Genomic DNA, 16,521 nt, shown 5'->3' on the forward strand with positions numbered 1-16,521 from the left:
ATTTTACAACCCATGATACAATTAACAAAAGAAAAACCTGAATATGAAATTAATTCAATCAAGCAGAAATTGATTAAAAAGACTTATTTTGGCCTTTTACTTTATTTCAGAGGGAAAGATGGCATTCATTTAAGTTGATGACTTTCCCAGCGCTTGTGTCTCTTATTCTTCTTCCTGAGCAAGGCTTCTCAAAATATTTATTTCTGCACTTAATAGACCTGTTCTTCTATTATGAATACAAAAGCAATATAAATGAAAGGGAAGAAATTATTACATAGCTTAGACAACAAAATGTATTGGTAAAGAAACTTTTATTCCTCTTAAATAATTAATTGCCAATTAGATTTTATTGTGTTCACTCAGTTTATTATCCACTTTGGAGAAAATTGAAGGTAGAAAAATAATACATTAGCACTAGGATAGAACTTTCTAATCATCTTTTCTCCACATCTTATTTAGTAAATGAAAAATCAAGATCTATGTAAGTAAGTAAATCTCCCCAAGTCCTAAAGGCAAGCCCACTCCCAAGACTGTGTAGTGGGTATTAGATGAGATAGTATATGTATAAGCTCCTGGCTTGGCACAGAATGAGCACCAAGAAGGCATATATTGAGTCAATTATTCATGTAAATCCAAGATTAAAGTCTGAGAATAATTTATATAAATCCCTGTTAGAAAAGTAACAAGCCAAGGCTTATTTTATTGTTATCAGATATGAACATTTCCACTCTTGTTCATGTGTATACAATACACAGTACTTAATGTAACAAGTAAATCTTTTCTTTCCTTTTTATTATAGACATATTAAGAAAACAAACATAATTTCAGTATTGATGGATTTTATATTTTTTAAAACCTATGCACACTTATCCTAGACAAACCTCAAAAACTAAGTAAAAGAGACCTAACACAAAAGATCACATGTTATATAATTTCATTTATATGAAATATTTAACAACAAAAGTCCATAAAGACAGAAATTATATCAGTAGTCCCCTTGAGATGGGATGTGAGTGCCAATGGGCACTGCTGATGATAATGACTTAAAAACAGATTGTGGTGATAGGTACACAAATATATGAGTATAATAATAATCATTGAAATGTGTACTTAAAAGAGGTAAATGTATATACTATGTGAATTATATTCAATAAAATGTAAACCATTATACATTTTTAACTTTTATTCATGTTAAAATTTAGTGTTTGTAAATTATAGTTTTCTAGTACTGTACAGCTGCTTATACTGAAATGTATTTTATCATGAGATAATTAATGATGTACTGCAGTCCAATCGAATCTACTTATAAATGTATTAATATTCCCTATTTGAATTTATATTTTTGGCTAAGTTTAGTATTTGGAAACTTGCTCTTCTCTGTTCTTGTTAAACAGTTATCTTCATACTTTTCATACTATTTTGAATACTCATAATTAGTTTCCTGGAATATTCAAATTTTCCTTCAATCCAGAGTTCCAAAGAATAGCAAGGAGAGAAAAGCCTTCCTCAGCAATCAACGCAAAGAAATAGAGAAAAACGATAGAATGGGAAAGACTAGAGATCTCTTCAAGAAAATTAGAGACACCAAGGGAACACCTATTCAAGATGGGCTTAATAAAGGACAGAAATAGTGGGGACCTAATAGAAGCAGAGGATCTTAAGAAGAGGTGGCAAGAATACACAGAAAAACTGTACAAAAAAAGATCTTCATGACCCAGATAATCACGATGGTGTGATCACTGACCTAGAGCCAGACATCCTGGAATGTGAAGTCAAGTGGGCCTTAGAAAGCATCACTACAAACAAAGCTAGTGGAGGTGATGGAATTCCAGTGGAGCTATTTCAAATCCTGAAAGATGATGCTGTGAAAGTGCTGCACTCAATATGCCAGCAAATTTGGAAAACTCAGCAGTGGCCACAGGACTGGAAAAGGTCAGTTTTCATTCCAATCCCAAAGAAAGGCAATGCCAAAGAATACTCAAACTACGGCACAATTGCACTCATCTTACACGCTAGTAAAGTGATGCTCAAAATTCTCCAAGCCAGGCTTCAGCAATACGTGAACCATGAACTACCAGATGTTCAAGATGCTTTAGAAAAGGCAGAGAAACCAGAGATCAAATTGCCAACATCTGCTGGATCATCAAAAAAGCAAGAGAGTTCCAGAAAAACATCTATTTCTACTTTATTGATTATGCCAAAGCCTTTGACTGTGTGGATCACAGTAAACTGTGGAAAATTCTGAAACAGATGGGAATGCCAGACCACCTGACCTGCCTCTCAAGAAACCTGTATGCAGGTCAGGAAGCAACAGTTAGAACTGGACGTGGAAGAGCAGACTGGTTCCAAATAGGAAAAGTAGCAAGTCAAGGCTGTATATTGTCACCCTGCTTATTTAACTTACATGAAGAGTACATCATGAGAAACACTGGGCTGGAGAAGCACTAGCTGGAATCAAGATTGCCAGGTGAAATACCAATAACCTCAGATATGCAGATGACACCACCCTTATGGCAGAAAGTGAAGAAGAACTAAAGAGCTTCTTGATGAAAGTGAAAGAGGAGAGTGAAAAAGTTGGCTTAAAGCTCCACATTCAGAAAACTAAGATCATGGCATCTGGTCCCATCACTTCATGGCAAATAGATGGGGAAACAGTGGCTGACTTTATTTTTCTGGGCTCCAAAATCACTGCAGATGGTGATTGCAGCCATGAAATGAAAAGACAGTTACTCCTTGGAAGGAAAGTTATGGCCAACCTAGACAGCATATTAAAAAGCAGAGACATTACTTTGCCAACAAAGGTCCATCTAGTCAAGGCTATGGTTTTTCCAGTGGTCATGTATGGATGTAAGAGTTGGACTATAAAGACAACTGAGCAGAGAAGAATTGATGCTTTTGAACTGTGATATTGCAGAAGACTCTTGAGAGTCCCCTGGACTACAAGAAGATCCAACCAGTCCATCCTAAAGGATATCAGTCCTGGGTGTTCATTGTAAGGACTGATGTTGAAGCTGAAACTCCAATACTTTGGCCACCTGATGTGAAAAGCTGACTCATTGGAAAAGACCCTGATGCTGGGAAATATTGAGGGCAGGAGGAGAACGGGAGGACAGAGGATGAGATGGTTGGATGGCATCACTGACTCAATGGACATGGGTTTGGGTTGACTCCGGGAGTTGGTGATGGACAGGGAGGCCTGGCATGCTGCAGTTCATGGGGTCGCAAAGAGTCAAACACGACTGAATGACTGAACTGAACTGAACTACACTCTTGAATATGAAGGGTTTCCCTGTGGCTCAGACAGTAAAAAATCTTCCTGCAATGCAGGAGACCCTGGTTCGATCCCTCAGTCAAGATGAGCCCCTGGAGAAGGAAATGGCAACCCACTCCAGTATTCTTGCCTGGAGAATCCCATGGACAGAGGAGCCTGGCCGGCTGCAGTACATAGGGTTGCAGAGAGCTGGACACTACTGAAGCGACTTTGCACTTTAATATGAACATCCTGTAGGGACTTCTCATTCCATCAGATTTATTTAAAATCTCATTGTATTAAAATGGTATGTTTTATACAGAGATTTTCTACATATCTAGTTTGTGTCTACCTAATTTTACCTTGCCTACTCCTGCTTCAACTGTCATTATATATGCATATTTACATTTTCTGCCAACACTTGAACCTTGATCCCTATTCTGCAGTCAATGTCATGAGTTTCTAGGTTTTCCATTATTTTCAATGATAGTTGAATTATCTGGATACTCAGGATTTACTTTTCTTAATTTTAGTCATGATTCCTAATCACATAATCTATTGCCATATCTTACTTTGCAATATCATTTTGAGAATATATACCTTTTAAATTTTCATGAAAATTGTTGGTTATAGTTCATTGTGAAATAAGTATGTGATTTCATATCTTAAAATCCATAGCCTTTTCCTTTCAGCCAACACAGAATTAATTAAAATACCATTTTCAGTGTATGAACCTTGTAATGAATTAGCTCTCTGTAAAGTTTTCTCTTACCTGCTCTAAAGGCACAGTATTAGGAGCAGCATGTTCAGGAGTTTATTCCTAATGACAAATCTACTTTTCACTCTCTGTGAGTCGCTTCATATGATTCTGCGTACTATTTTAGGCCTGTTTTATAAAGATGTGAACCACCTTGGAGGCAGATTTGTTGGATCTCTGGGAATCCAAATTTCAGTGGGAGTAGTTAAAACACTGAGGCTTCTGCCATAGTGTGACCAGGAAAGATGTTCACACTTAATTTCTGATCCTGGAATATGCTGTCACTCTCCTGTCATTTCCTGGAGTATTCAAATTTTCCTTTATTCTCTTGAATATGAGGGGCTTCCCTGGTGGGAAGTTGGAATGATTAAAATAGGCATGAGAGTGTTGGTGGATTGTGATATAGTAAGTGTAGACAGCTTTGATTTAACACAGACTTCATTTTCCTCACTTTACTCCCAAGAAATTTTCTTACATTCCTTCTAAGAACTCTGCAGTAATTTTTGAGATGAATAATTGAAAAACCTTTCTGTCCATCAAAACCTTAATATAAAAATGGATCTACACATATTGTATAAAAGCACATCTTATGTATACGTTTACATATTCCAGAAGTAGAAATTTTAAAAGATAAAAGTGAAATAAATTATGTTAAATTATTTAAAATTATATTCATTAATGATATTTCTGCTTTAAGCTAACTAAAATATAGCTATTTTCGTTATTCAGGTATCTTTCTATGAGATTTTGAGAGAATATTTGTACTTGGCACAAAATAGTGTCATAATCATTTCTGTGTGCTGCTGTGCTGTGTGCTCAGTCGTGTCTGACTCTGTGACCCCATGGACTGTACCCTGCCAGGCTTCTCTGTCCATGGAATCTTCCAGGCAAGAATACTGGAGTGGGTTGCAATTTCCTACTCGGGGATCTCCCGGACCCAGGGATCAAACCTGCATCTCTTGCGTTGGCAGGGGGATTCTTACCACTGTGCCACCTAGGAAACCCTTTCATAATCATTATCCTTTTTAAAATAAAATATAATAAATTCTTGTTTTGTAAGGTGTTGCTTTTACTAAAGTAATCATATTGAAATTTCTGGTTTACTCTGCAACACAGGCTTCAAAGTCTGTTTCAATAACTAAGGATGCCCTGAATCACTTTTGAATTGGTTGACATCTCTGTTCCTTATCTCCAAATCTTTATTTAATTCTAGTCAAATTCATCATTTAACCCATGGTTTAATATAGAATTTTTGCACAGATATTGCTTTTTTTCAAGAGTCATTGTAATTGATGGGAATTTCTCATATACAAATGTTAAAATCTCCCATAGTCTTACAATAAGCAAAATTCCCTTCCACAAGACTTAATTTATTCTATCACTGCATTTGCAAGCATTAAATGGTTTGTGTGTACCTTTCCATGGTGTTTGCTGATAAGGAATGCATTTTATTTATTGTCATATTGCTCATCTTACCCATTTTTACAGAATAGCAGAAAAACAAGTATTTTCTCAGTGAAATGTGGCTTTGTTCATTTGCTATTAATAAGAAACATTCTAAAACACTTTTTAATATATAATGTGAAAAATTTAAAGCCTTCCATTGATTATTATATGACTATTAATATTTCAAAGAAAATTATCAGTAGTTTCATTATGGCATTATTGGAAAAGGTATTTGATATATTTTCATTTTTATGTTTATTGAGACTTATTTTATTGCCTAACTTGATATCTACCCTAGACAGTGTTCTATGTGCAATTGAAAAAATATATATTCTGTTGATTTTTGATGGAATGTTCAATAAATATCTCTTAAGTTTTTCTGTTTTAATCTGTCATTAAAGACCAATATTTCTTTACGATTTTCTGTCTGGAATAATATCCATTGATATAAGTTGTGTGTTAAAGGCCCCCTACCATTCTAAAGATCAGTCCTGGGTGTTCTTTGGAGGGAATGATGCTAAAGCTGAAACTCCAGTACTTTGGCCACCTCATGAGAAGAGGTGATTCTTCGGAAAAGACTCTGATGTTAGGAGGGATTGGGGGGCAGGAGGAGAAGGGGACGACAGAGGATGAGATGGCTGGATGGCATCACCAACTCGATGGACATGAGTTTGAGTGAATTCCGGGAGTTGGCAATGGACAGGGAGGCCCGGTGTGCTGCAATTCATGGGGTCGCAAAGAGTTGGACACGACTGAGCGACTGAACTGACTGACTGACCATTATTGTAGTGTCCTTTTATGTCTGTTAGTATTTGCTTTATGTATTTAGGAGTTCCTATGCTGAGTGCATAAGTACTTACAAGTGCTATTTCTATTTTGAAAAATAAATGATTTTCATTCTTACAAGATGTAATACCAGTCAATCTTGTTTATATCCAGGTTAGCAAATAAGGCATGAATAGCTGCAAAGAGATTTTAATATTTTAGTAAATTCACAGAGTACTTGATAGTGTAACACAACTTGTAACTTAAAATTGTATTTCATTTAAGCATAAATTTCTGATATTAAAAGCAGAAGATAATAAGCAGCTTAGAAAACAACAGAGAAGAAACCAAAAAAAAAAAAAGGAAAATTTAAATGAGAGACAAGGGACATAGGAGAGCTACTTGATAAGTTTGGTGTCGCAATGGCATGTTTACTAGATGACTTGAAGGCAGAAATACAAAATAAAAAGCAGCCATCAGGTTGTTCTCTGATACCTGTTTCTGCTGCACTACCCTGCCTTTTCAAAGCTTCTGCTCCAGCCATGTCTTCCATGATTCAGGCTTGCTCATTGTTTCCTAGTATTCCAGAAACTTATTTCTCTTTCTTCTATTTTAGTTCCTAAATTTATGTTCTTTTAAACTTAGAAATATTTTATTGCTCTGCAATTATTTGCTTGTTCTTGTTTATTCCTAGCTGAAATTTTTGAAGAAAATATTCCTCTGTAGTAGCATTACACTGGTTCAATTCAGTTCCATATCTCAGTCATGTCTGACTCTCTGCAACCCCATGGACTGCCACACTCCAGGCTTCTCTGTCCATCACCAATTCCTGAAGCCTGTTTATGTCCATCAAGTTGGTCATGCCATCCAGTCATCTCATTCTCTGTCATCCCCTTCTCCTCCTGCCTTCAATCTTTCCCAGCATCAGGGTCTTTTCCAATGAGTCAGCTCTTCACATCAGGTGGCCAAAGTATTGGAGTTTCAGCTTCAGCATCAGTCCTTCCAGTGAATATTCAAGACTGATTTCCTTTAGGATTGACTGGTTGGATCTCCTTGCTGTCCAAAGGACTCTCAAGAGTTTTCTCCAACACCACAGTTCAAAAGCATCAATTCTTTGGCACTCAGCCTTCTTTATGGTCCACCTCTCACATCTGTACATGACTACTGGAAAAACCGTGGCTTTGACCACATGGACCTTTGTCGGCAAAATGATGTCTCTGCTTTATAATACACTGTCTGGGTTTGTCATAGCTTTTCTTTCAAGGAGCAAGCGCCTTTTTATTTTGTGGCTGCAGTCACCATCCACAGTGATATTGGAGCTATAAAATAAAGTCTCTCACTGTTTCCATTGTTTCCCCATCTATTTGCCATGAAGTGATGGGACTGGTTGCCATGATCTTAGTTTTTTGAATGTTGAATTTTAGGCCAGCTTTTTCACTCTCCTCTTTCATCCTCATCAAAAGGCTGTTTAGTTCCTCTTTGCTTCCTGATGTTAGAGTGACTATCATCTGCATATCTGAGGTTGTTATTTCTCCCAGCAATATTGATTCCAGCCTGTGAGTCATCCAGCCTGGCATTTCACATGATGTATTCTGCATAGAGGTTAAATAAGCAGGATGACAGTATACAGCCTTCACATATTCTGTTCCAAGTTTTGAACCAATCAGTTGTTCCATGTAAGGTTAGAAATACTGCTTTTTGTCCTGCATACAAGTTTCTCAAGAGACAGGTAAGGTGATCTGGTATTCACATCTGTTTAGGAATTTTCCACAGTTTTGTTGTGATCCATATGGTCAAAGGCTTGTACTGAGGAAATAAGCAGATCATCAAAGGAGATAATTCAGTATAAAAAAAGAACCCTATATACCACCATTCATCATTGGATCTTGATTGCCAACTAAGTTCTCAATGAATAACTTGATACTTTAAAATAAATGGAACCCTTGGGATACTTCTTATTAAACACTTACATATATTTATAATAAAATTTTGACCCAAGATTTGATTTTCCCCCAAAACTTGACAAATTACCTTGTCAAAGAAAAAGACTGAAGCTCTCTCTCATCATATAAAATAACCCATGTCTTTGATGACTAATTTTCTTCAGTTTGAACTGAGAAGTTCATATATACATACTAATATAAACTAAAAGTCAAATGTTCTAAACTATGTTTTAATTTATAAAAGATGGTCATTTATGGTGCTCTTAGTGCTTGGGAAAAGGAAAGAATAAGGCAATAAGTAATTTACTAGTGAATTACATCTATTTTTCTGAAAAAAAAATAGAAAACTTGAAAAGCTATTAATTTTAGTGCACTGCTAGTTTAATTTTAACATATAAGGCAAAATTAGAGATAAATATAGCACACAAAAATGCCAAAAAGTAGAAAATATTAAAAAAATTATAAAATATCTATTAGGACCAGTAAAACTAGAGCTCCTCTCTGCCATGCCTTCTTTTACCTTGGAAAATGAATAGACATTGGCTTTAAGAGCTTATAGCTGCATCCTAGGAGAAGGAGAAAAAGGGTTTTGGTAAGAAAACAAATCAAGATATTGCTCTATTATAATTAATATTATTTCCATAAAGCACCCTCAAATTTTCTCTTATTAAGTATTGAAAGAATACCATGCCCAATAACTTTATTTGATATTTTTGCTATTTTTTAAAAGCCAATCTTTAAATTCTATTATCTACATGATAAATAATTTATAGATGTTAAAATGAACGAATCTTAAATGTATAGTTCGAAAATTTTGTTTTCCTTGTGCAGGCATCTATGAAACTACCACACTTGTCAAATTTCTAAATATTTTTTCACACCAAAAATTTCCCTTTGACCGCTTTGCAATAGACATTCACCAGCAGAGATAAGGACTATTATCATTTCTCTCGTGTAATATCAGTCTTGTCTAATGTTGAATTTCTTTTAAATAAAATCTTACAATGTGTATGCTTTTGAGTATCTTCTCCCTAAAATAACAGTCTTTTACAGATGTACCCAGACTGTTTAATGTACAAGTTTAAACATTTTTAAATTTATTACCGAGTTTTATTCCACTGTGTCAATGTACTATGAATGTAATCTCATCTTGGTATCTATTTATCAAAAGACCTAAATTAACATAGTTGGTACTGGGACTGGTCTGAGAAACAAACAGATGAAAATGGGGATTTGTAGCTGGCTCATCACCTGGTGGCCAATAAGATTCCACTGCAAATAGTAGGGTTCCCAGGTGGCCCAGTGATAAAGAATCCACCTGCCAATGCAGGAGACACAGGTTCAATTCCTGGCTCAGGATGATCCCCTGGAGGAGGAAATGGCAACCCACTCCAGTATTCTTGCCTGAAAATTTACATGGACAGAAGAGCCTGGCAGGCTACAGTCCACGGGGTCATAAAGAATTGGCTAAGACTTAGTGAGTGATCATGAATTCACACAAGTGGTAGATGGGACACAGGTCCTGGTTTAGTGTAGTTGGCTGATGGCTAAATATTTCATGTGTGGTGATCTGGGAATACAATCTGTTGGAAAGGAATGCTATTGCAGGTGAATGATTCTTTTATTTGAAAGAAAGAGAAGAGAAATTCCTACAAAGAGAGCAGTTGTTTGCTTATTGTACGTTGTATTGATGCCTTGAAATAAAAAGAAATTGAAAGCCATTAACTAACAGATGTTAAAGGTTAGGTGTAAGGATTTAAAAACTCTTTGGTAGTTTTCAAAGAGTTCCTTGTCTCCTGAGTAAGTAGACACAGACAAGCAAGATGCTGAAGATCTAACAGAGTTACACAAGTATACCTATAGAATATCCTTCACCTCTGAAACTGTTAGTTACTCAGTAGCGTCTGACTCTTTGCAACCCCATGGACTGTTGCCCGCCAGGCTCCTCCGTCCATGGAATTCTCTAGGCAAGAATACTGGAGTGTGTTGCCATTCCCTTCTCTAGGGGATCTTCCACAGTTACACAGATCCAAAAAGTACAAAAACTCTAGGCATGTGTGTCATGATAAGGTCAGAGCACTGGTAGGGAATTATTTAAAACCCTGAAATATGGAGTGAGTACATCTGGATAAATGCCCTGGCAGCCTTTGGTTCTACAGACTCGTCAACATCAGTAAGAGCTTGAACTGTCTCCTGCTCAAGGAGCTTCAGAGGCCTCGCTTCTGCAAGGAAATAGGTCATCTTTTCAGTTCAGTTCAGTTCAGTCACTCAGTCATGTCCGACTCTTTGTGACCCCATGAATTGCAGCACGATAGGCCTCCCTGTCCATCACCATCTCCTGGAGCTCATTCAGACTCATGTCCATCGAGTCGGTGATGCCATCCAGCCATCTCATCCTCTGTCGTCCGCTTCTCCTCCTGCCCCCAATCCCTCCCAGCATCAGAGTCTTTTCCAATGAGTCAACTCTTCACATGAGGTGGCCAAAGTATTGGAGTTTCAGCTTTAGCATCATTCCTTCCAAAGAAATCCCAGGGCTAATCTCCTTTAGAATAGGCCTGGACTAACTTTCTCTCGTGCATAATAACTAGAGTAGAAGCCCAGCATAATCCCTGGGATATGCTGGGCCTGATAAAAATGAAAGAGACTATATACTAAAGTAATTGCGAGATTTTACTGTCATGTTCTGGCAGGAGCCATGAGAATATTGTTGAAGGGAGTCATGAGACTATTATTGAAGGGAGTGTTCATGCATTGTTCTCTTCATTCCAAAGGGAATCTTAATGAGAGTTATTTTTAATTCTCAGTCAGGTAAATAATGAACTCTGTTTCATTAGTGTCAGTTTCTGGAGATTTACCTTGCTTCTTTATTTAGAACATCTTTGCCTGGTTCTCTGTTGATGCTCTGTGTTGGTCTATAAACATTACACCATGCAGGCACCTCTGCCAGTCTTCACAGATTGCCTTGCACAGGAGGGGGTCCTCACCCATAAACCTGAACAGGGGTTCTGGAGACCTCTGCCAATGGTTTCCCTCCTCAGGAGGAAGCATGCCTCTTGGCAGTGATTTTTGTTTTCTCACTCTGTGGACAGATCGTGGTAGGGTATGTGGTGAAGCTTTGGCATCTAGAAGCCCAAACTGCCATCCCAATTGTCCCCCAGCACCTGGACTCTATCAGAACCATCACATCTCCTGCCTGGTGAGATAAGGACTAGTTCTTTGGGAATCCTCTGTGAAGTCGGGATGCTAGATCCATAAATTGACTCTTTTCCTTTACAGGTGGAAGCTGAGAGCTGGAATTTTTTATCCACTCATTCTGTGCTGAGTTATGGAGAATCAGTTATATAACTGGCCCAGCTAACTGCCTCTGTCTTCCCCCAGACAGCCAGACTATGAAAGACCTGTCAGAGCCTCAAGACTAGCAAGACCTGAATCTCCTTGTCTGATTTGGTGAGTCTGGTTTTTCATCCTCCAGGGGTAAAAGAGACTTTCAATTGGTTTCAGAGTTCTCACAAAGAAAATCTGTCCACAAATTGCTGTTAAATTGGTGTGTTTGTTGGAGAGCAATGGTCCAGGGATTCCTCCTCTCATGTTACTCATGTCACTCTTAACATCAAGTAGTGAGGTAAGCTGTGACGTGAATGAGTCTTGAAAACATCGAAGAGAAGCTAGTCTAAAAAGACCACATCCTTGCTTCCCTCTCACTCCCGGCTCTAGGTGACCATTAGTCTACTTTCTACTTCTAAGGGTTTGCCTATAAAGGACATTTCATACAAGTGGACTCATGTAAGGTGTAGTTTTTAGAGATCCATTTCTTTAACTTAGCCAAATGTTTTCAAGATTCATACATAGTGTAGCATATGCCAGTACCTGATTCATTTTTACTGTCAAATAATATTCCATTGTATGGATATAGCATGTTTTATTTATCCATTCACTAGTTGATGAACATTTGGGTTGTTTTAACATTTTTACTAGTATGATGAAAGCTGCTACAATCATTTTAGTATAACTCTGGGAGTGTACTTGTGCCTTAATTTCTTTTGAGGATGTATTTGGAATGAAGTAACTAGTGCACATGGTAATTCTATAGTTAACATTTTTGAGGAACTGCCAAAATTTTCTCCAAAATGGTTACACCATTTTGTATTCCATCAGCAGTATATGAGGGTTCCAATTATTCTACATCCTTCTCAATCCTTGTTATTTGTCGCCTTTTTGATTATAGCCATCTTAGAGAAATAATCATAATTTTTATGGGACAATTTTAGGTATAGTATAAAACTGTTTCACTGGTAATTTTTTATGAGCATTCTGGTCAATAATATGTTATAGGTTATTTTGACATTTGTGAACTACTAAGCATGAATGGGGCTTCCCTGGTGGCTCAGACGTTAAAGCTTCTGACTGCAATGCGGGAGACATGGGTTCTATCCCTGGGTCAGGAAGATTCCCCTGGAGAAGGAAATGGAAACCCACTCCAGTATTCTTGCTTGGAGAATCCCATGGACGGAGGAGCCTGGTGGGCTACACAGTCCATGGGGTCGCAAAGAGTCGGACACGACTGAGCGACTTCACTTTCACTTTTCCCTTTCATGCATTGGAGAAGGAAATGGTAACCCACTCCAGTGTTCTTGCCTGGAGAATCCCAGGGACGGGGGAGCCTGGTGGGCTGCTGTCTATGGGGTCACACAGAGTCGGACACGACTGAAGTGACTCAGCAGCAGCACAGTTTAAAGAAACAGGCTACCAACATGCTGTAAAGAATCCGAGCATTGAGTTTTAACAGCATCACTCTGGATGAACTTGAGGATGCACTGAATGCAGAAAAAAATCTATATGCTTCTTTAGGAGTAATTTCAAAACTATTGCCTAGAACAAGAAGAAATGTTTAGTCTCTTGAATTGGGGAAGAATACTTAAGATTAGCCATCAATAAGTTTGGGATTCTGAATTCAGCAAGAAATGCCCCCTTCCCCTTAACACTAACAAGCAAATGTTAATTTGCTTATAATTGCAATAAAAATTGCAAGCTTAAAAAACAATTGAACCATAGTTTAAGCACTTGGAAAAAACAAGTTACATGGTATATTACATAAAATTTAAAAAATGTGTTACTACTTTTATTTCCTTTGGTTTGAAAGTCAACTGTGCATACAAATGGAATTTCTTAGAGCGTTTGAATTCAAGGCTGCTCTATGCAGTTCTATTGAAATTGCCCTTCTATTGTTTTTTCCCTTTGGTATCTTATGTTCAATCTAGCATTTTATATTTATGATGCTGTCAAATATAATTTTTTATTCTTACATTTTCTCTCATTGGTTCAAATTCTTTCAATCATTATTTGTTCAGGGTGTCTCATTTAACAATAGTATAAATGACTGTCATTTATACAAATTGATACAAATGATACAAATCATTATATAAATGACAGTCATTTATAAATGAGGATAAATGATAGTATTATGACTGTCATTAACAACCCATTTCAATTAATCTCTTAACAGTAATCACCATGTTTTTATATTTATTTCTTCACTAACAAATATATATTGCCTGTATCATAAAGTATTTAATGATTTTTACATGTCTATTTTGCTGAGATTGCTAATTATCATATGTTATAACAGCATTGTATAAATTTAAAATATATTATCATTAATTTTTTATGCATCAGTTATGATTCTAAAATAAGAAAGTAAAACCATGTATTGCATATGTATTCAAATTATATTTGCATTATATTTGAAAGCTGGATTACTTATACAATTCTAAAATCTTTAAGTTCTATGTGGAGCTAACATTTTGGAACCTTAATTTTTTCATGGCCTCTTGCATTTTCTGATTTCTCAAGGTGTAAATAATAGGATTCAATAAGGGTGTGATAACAGTGTAAAATACAGCAAGGACTTTATTGCTGGCAAAACTCTTGAAAGGCCAGGCATAGATGAAGATACACGGCCCAAAGAACAGACTGACCACAGTGATGTGGGCAGACAGTGTGGACAGGGCTTTGGAGAGGCCTCCAGATGGTCTTCGTTGCACAGTGGCCAGGATGACCGTGTAGGAGACAAGCAGGAGGAGGAAACAGATGAGTGACAACAGCCCACTGTCAGCAATGACAAATAGTTCCAGGGTGTGTGTTTCCACACACGCAAGCTTAATCACAAGGGGAAGGTCACAGAATATATTGTCTATGATGTGGGGGCCACAGAAAGGCAGGTTTACCGTTAATACCATCTGGCTCATGGTGTGTATAAAACCAATTGTCCATGAAAGTATAACAAACCTGTTCAGCAACCTGTGGTTCATGATTTTCCTGTAGTGCAGGGGTTTACATACGGCCACATATCTGTCAAAAGCCATGGCTATCAGAAGAGTCATCTCAGCACCTCCAAACAAGTGCATAAAGAACATCTGAGCCATGCATCCCCATATAGAGATGGTCTTGTGTTCAGTGAGCAAGTCTCTGATCATCTTGGGTGTGGTGACCGTGGAGAGACACATGTCCAAGAAGGAGAGGTTTCCAAGGAGGAAGTACATGGGAGAATGAAGGGTGGAACTGCATGTCACTGTGACCATAATGAGTGCGTTTCCCAGCACAGTAGCCCCATAGATCAAGGAGAATGTCACGAAGAAGACAATCTGAAGTCCCCATGCTGCAGAAAACCCTTGTAAAATAAACTCAGTCACTACAGATCCATTTTTCAGATCCATTTACTCAACTCAGGAAGATTCCAGATGTTCTTTATATACAAAGAGAATTTTTTTAAAGCCACAGTTAGCACTGTCATGCGGTCGCAGAGTCAGACACGACTTATCAAATGAACTTCAACAAAAACACCAACATTTTTTGATTTCTATTTGATGAGTAACTATTGGTGATATGAGAATAGTCTTAAATCTCAGATCTTAATTGGAGTTGTTTTCTCAAATCCCTTTATCATCATTATTCAGTGAAGAGTTTGTGTGTTGTGTGCAAATGGTATGTTGTGGTTTAGAAGTAAATAGTGAAATGATTCAATCCTAATGTATAGATATTGCTTTGGTTGCAATATATCACACTAAATTTTCTTTGCTGAGCTTTTTAGATGTCATTCTTAGGATGTATGGTGATCAAAATTAATTATAATTATATGATCACTACGTGATAAGCTGTGTTGTATTTCACATATGTTAACAAGCTTTACTGTTATGAGCATAACAATCCCATTATTATAATTATCCTAATTTTATATTAAAGGAAACTTGGCATAGATATTTTAAATGACTTACTCACACCAGAATCTGGGCTTTTAGCAAAACACCATATTCCCTCCAAACATAAAGGAATGTATGTTTATGGTCAAATTATTAAATATTGATTGAATTAATATGCTTCATTTATATGAACATAACAGATATGATTCAACAAGTATTTGTAATCCTTCTATGTAATTAACTGCACTTTTTCTTATACAAAAGGAATCAGAACCTGGTATCTCAGGAGTTTACCATCTAGAGATTAATTATCAATCAAAAATTAGCAATGAGACATGTAAGAAAATATTTAATTTAGCACATGATTTGTGAAAAATGTTGTAAGATTTTTTAAAATTGGCAACCAATTCCAAGTGTCACTTTTAAGACACAGCTTCAAGCTTGTTTGTTTTTATCTTCAAACCATTTTAAAAAGTAAAAATAAAAAAAAAAAGTACTCATGGTCAATAAATAAAAAGGACAAGGCATAAAGACTGAAGATTTATAAGAAGAAAAGAATTGATAACAGTGAGTAGAAACAGTGGTGTATTTGGGAAAGTGACTGAATTAAGTTTTAAAGATGCTTAGGAAATGTTTGTTTTCCAATGACCTGTAAATCTCTCCTTGTTTTCAGCTCTGCTCCGTCTCTTGTCGAAACATCTTATCACTGTTTTCCAACCTTAATTATCTCAATTGTTATCTTACCTCCGATATTTTTAAGAAATAGTCAGTGTCTACAAACTAGGGGAAATAAAAGTGAAAAATAATGTAATTCCTGTAGGTCAACCTCCAGGAGTGTACAGAGTGGATGCTAAATGATGTACTGTGGGCCTGGAGGGGCATGCAGAGGACAGTCTCCACTTTGTGCCTTCTGTAACGATTGTGTTACATGACTATCAGGAGAGTGACCAGAAATATTGCTGTTGAGACTTTTGTGACAGAAATTGCAATAACTACATGCACTCTGGGGAAGTGACATGGTTTGATAACTGTTAGAAAATAATGAATATGCCAGCTATAATTTGGGAACCAATACCCTTGAATTTTATTTCCCACAATAAAGTAAAAACAGAAAAACTTGCAAATGAACTTAATTTAAACACGATACTGGATGCTTGGGGCTGG

General features: G+C 36.8%; 1 protein-coding gene across 1 annotated transcript; it reads right to left on the reverse strand.

The window, feature by feature from the left end:
- Window positions 1–13,944: 13,944 nt before the first annotated feature.
- On the reverse strand, window positions 13,945–14,874 carry LOC102400620 (olfactory receptor 4L1-like). Its single transcript, XM_006073495.4, has one exon. The coding sequence runs from the start codon at window positions 14,872–14,874 to the stop codon at window positions 13,945–13,947; it is 930 nt and encodes a 309-aa protein (XP_006073557.4).
- Window positions 14,875–16,521: the final 1,647 nt, after the last annotated feature.

The sequence above is a fragment of the Bubalus bubalis genome, chromosome 11 (genome assembly GCF_019923935.1).
Source record: "Bubalus bubalis isolate 160015118507 breed Murrah chromosome 11, NDDB_SH_1, whole genome shotgun sequence".
NCBI lineage: Eukaryota > Metazoa > Chordata > Mammalia > Artiodactyla > Bovidae > Bubalus > Bubalus bubalis.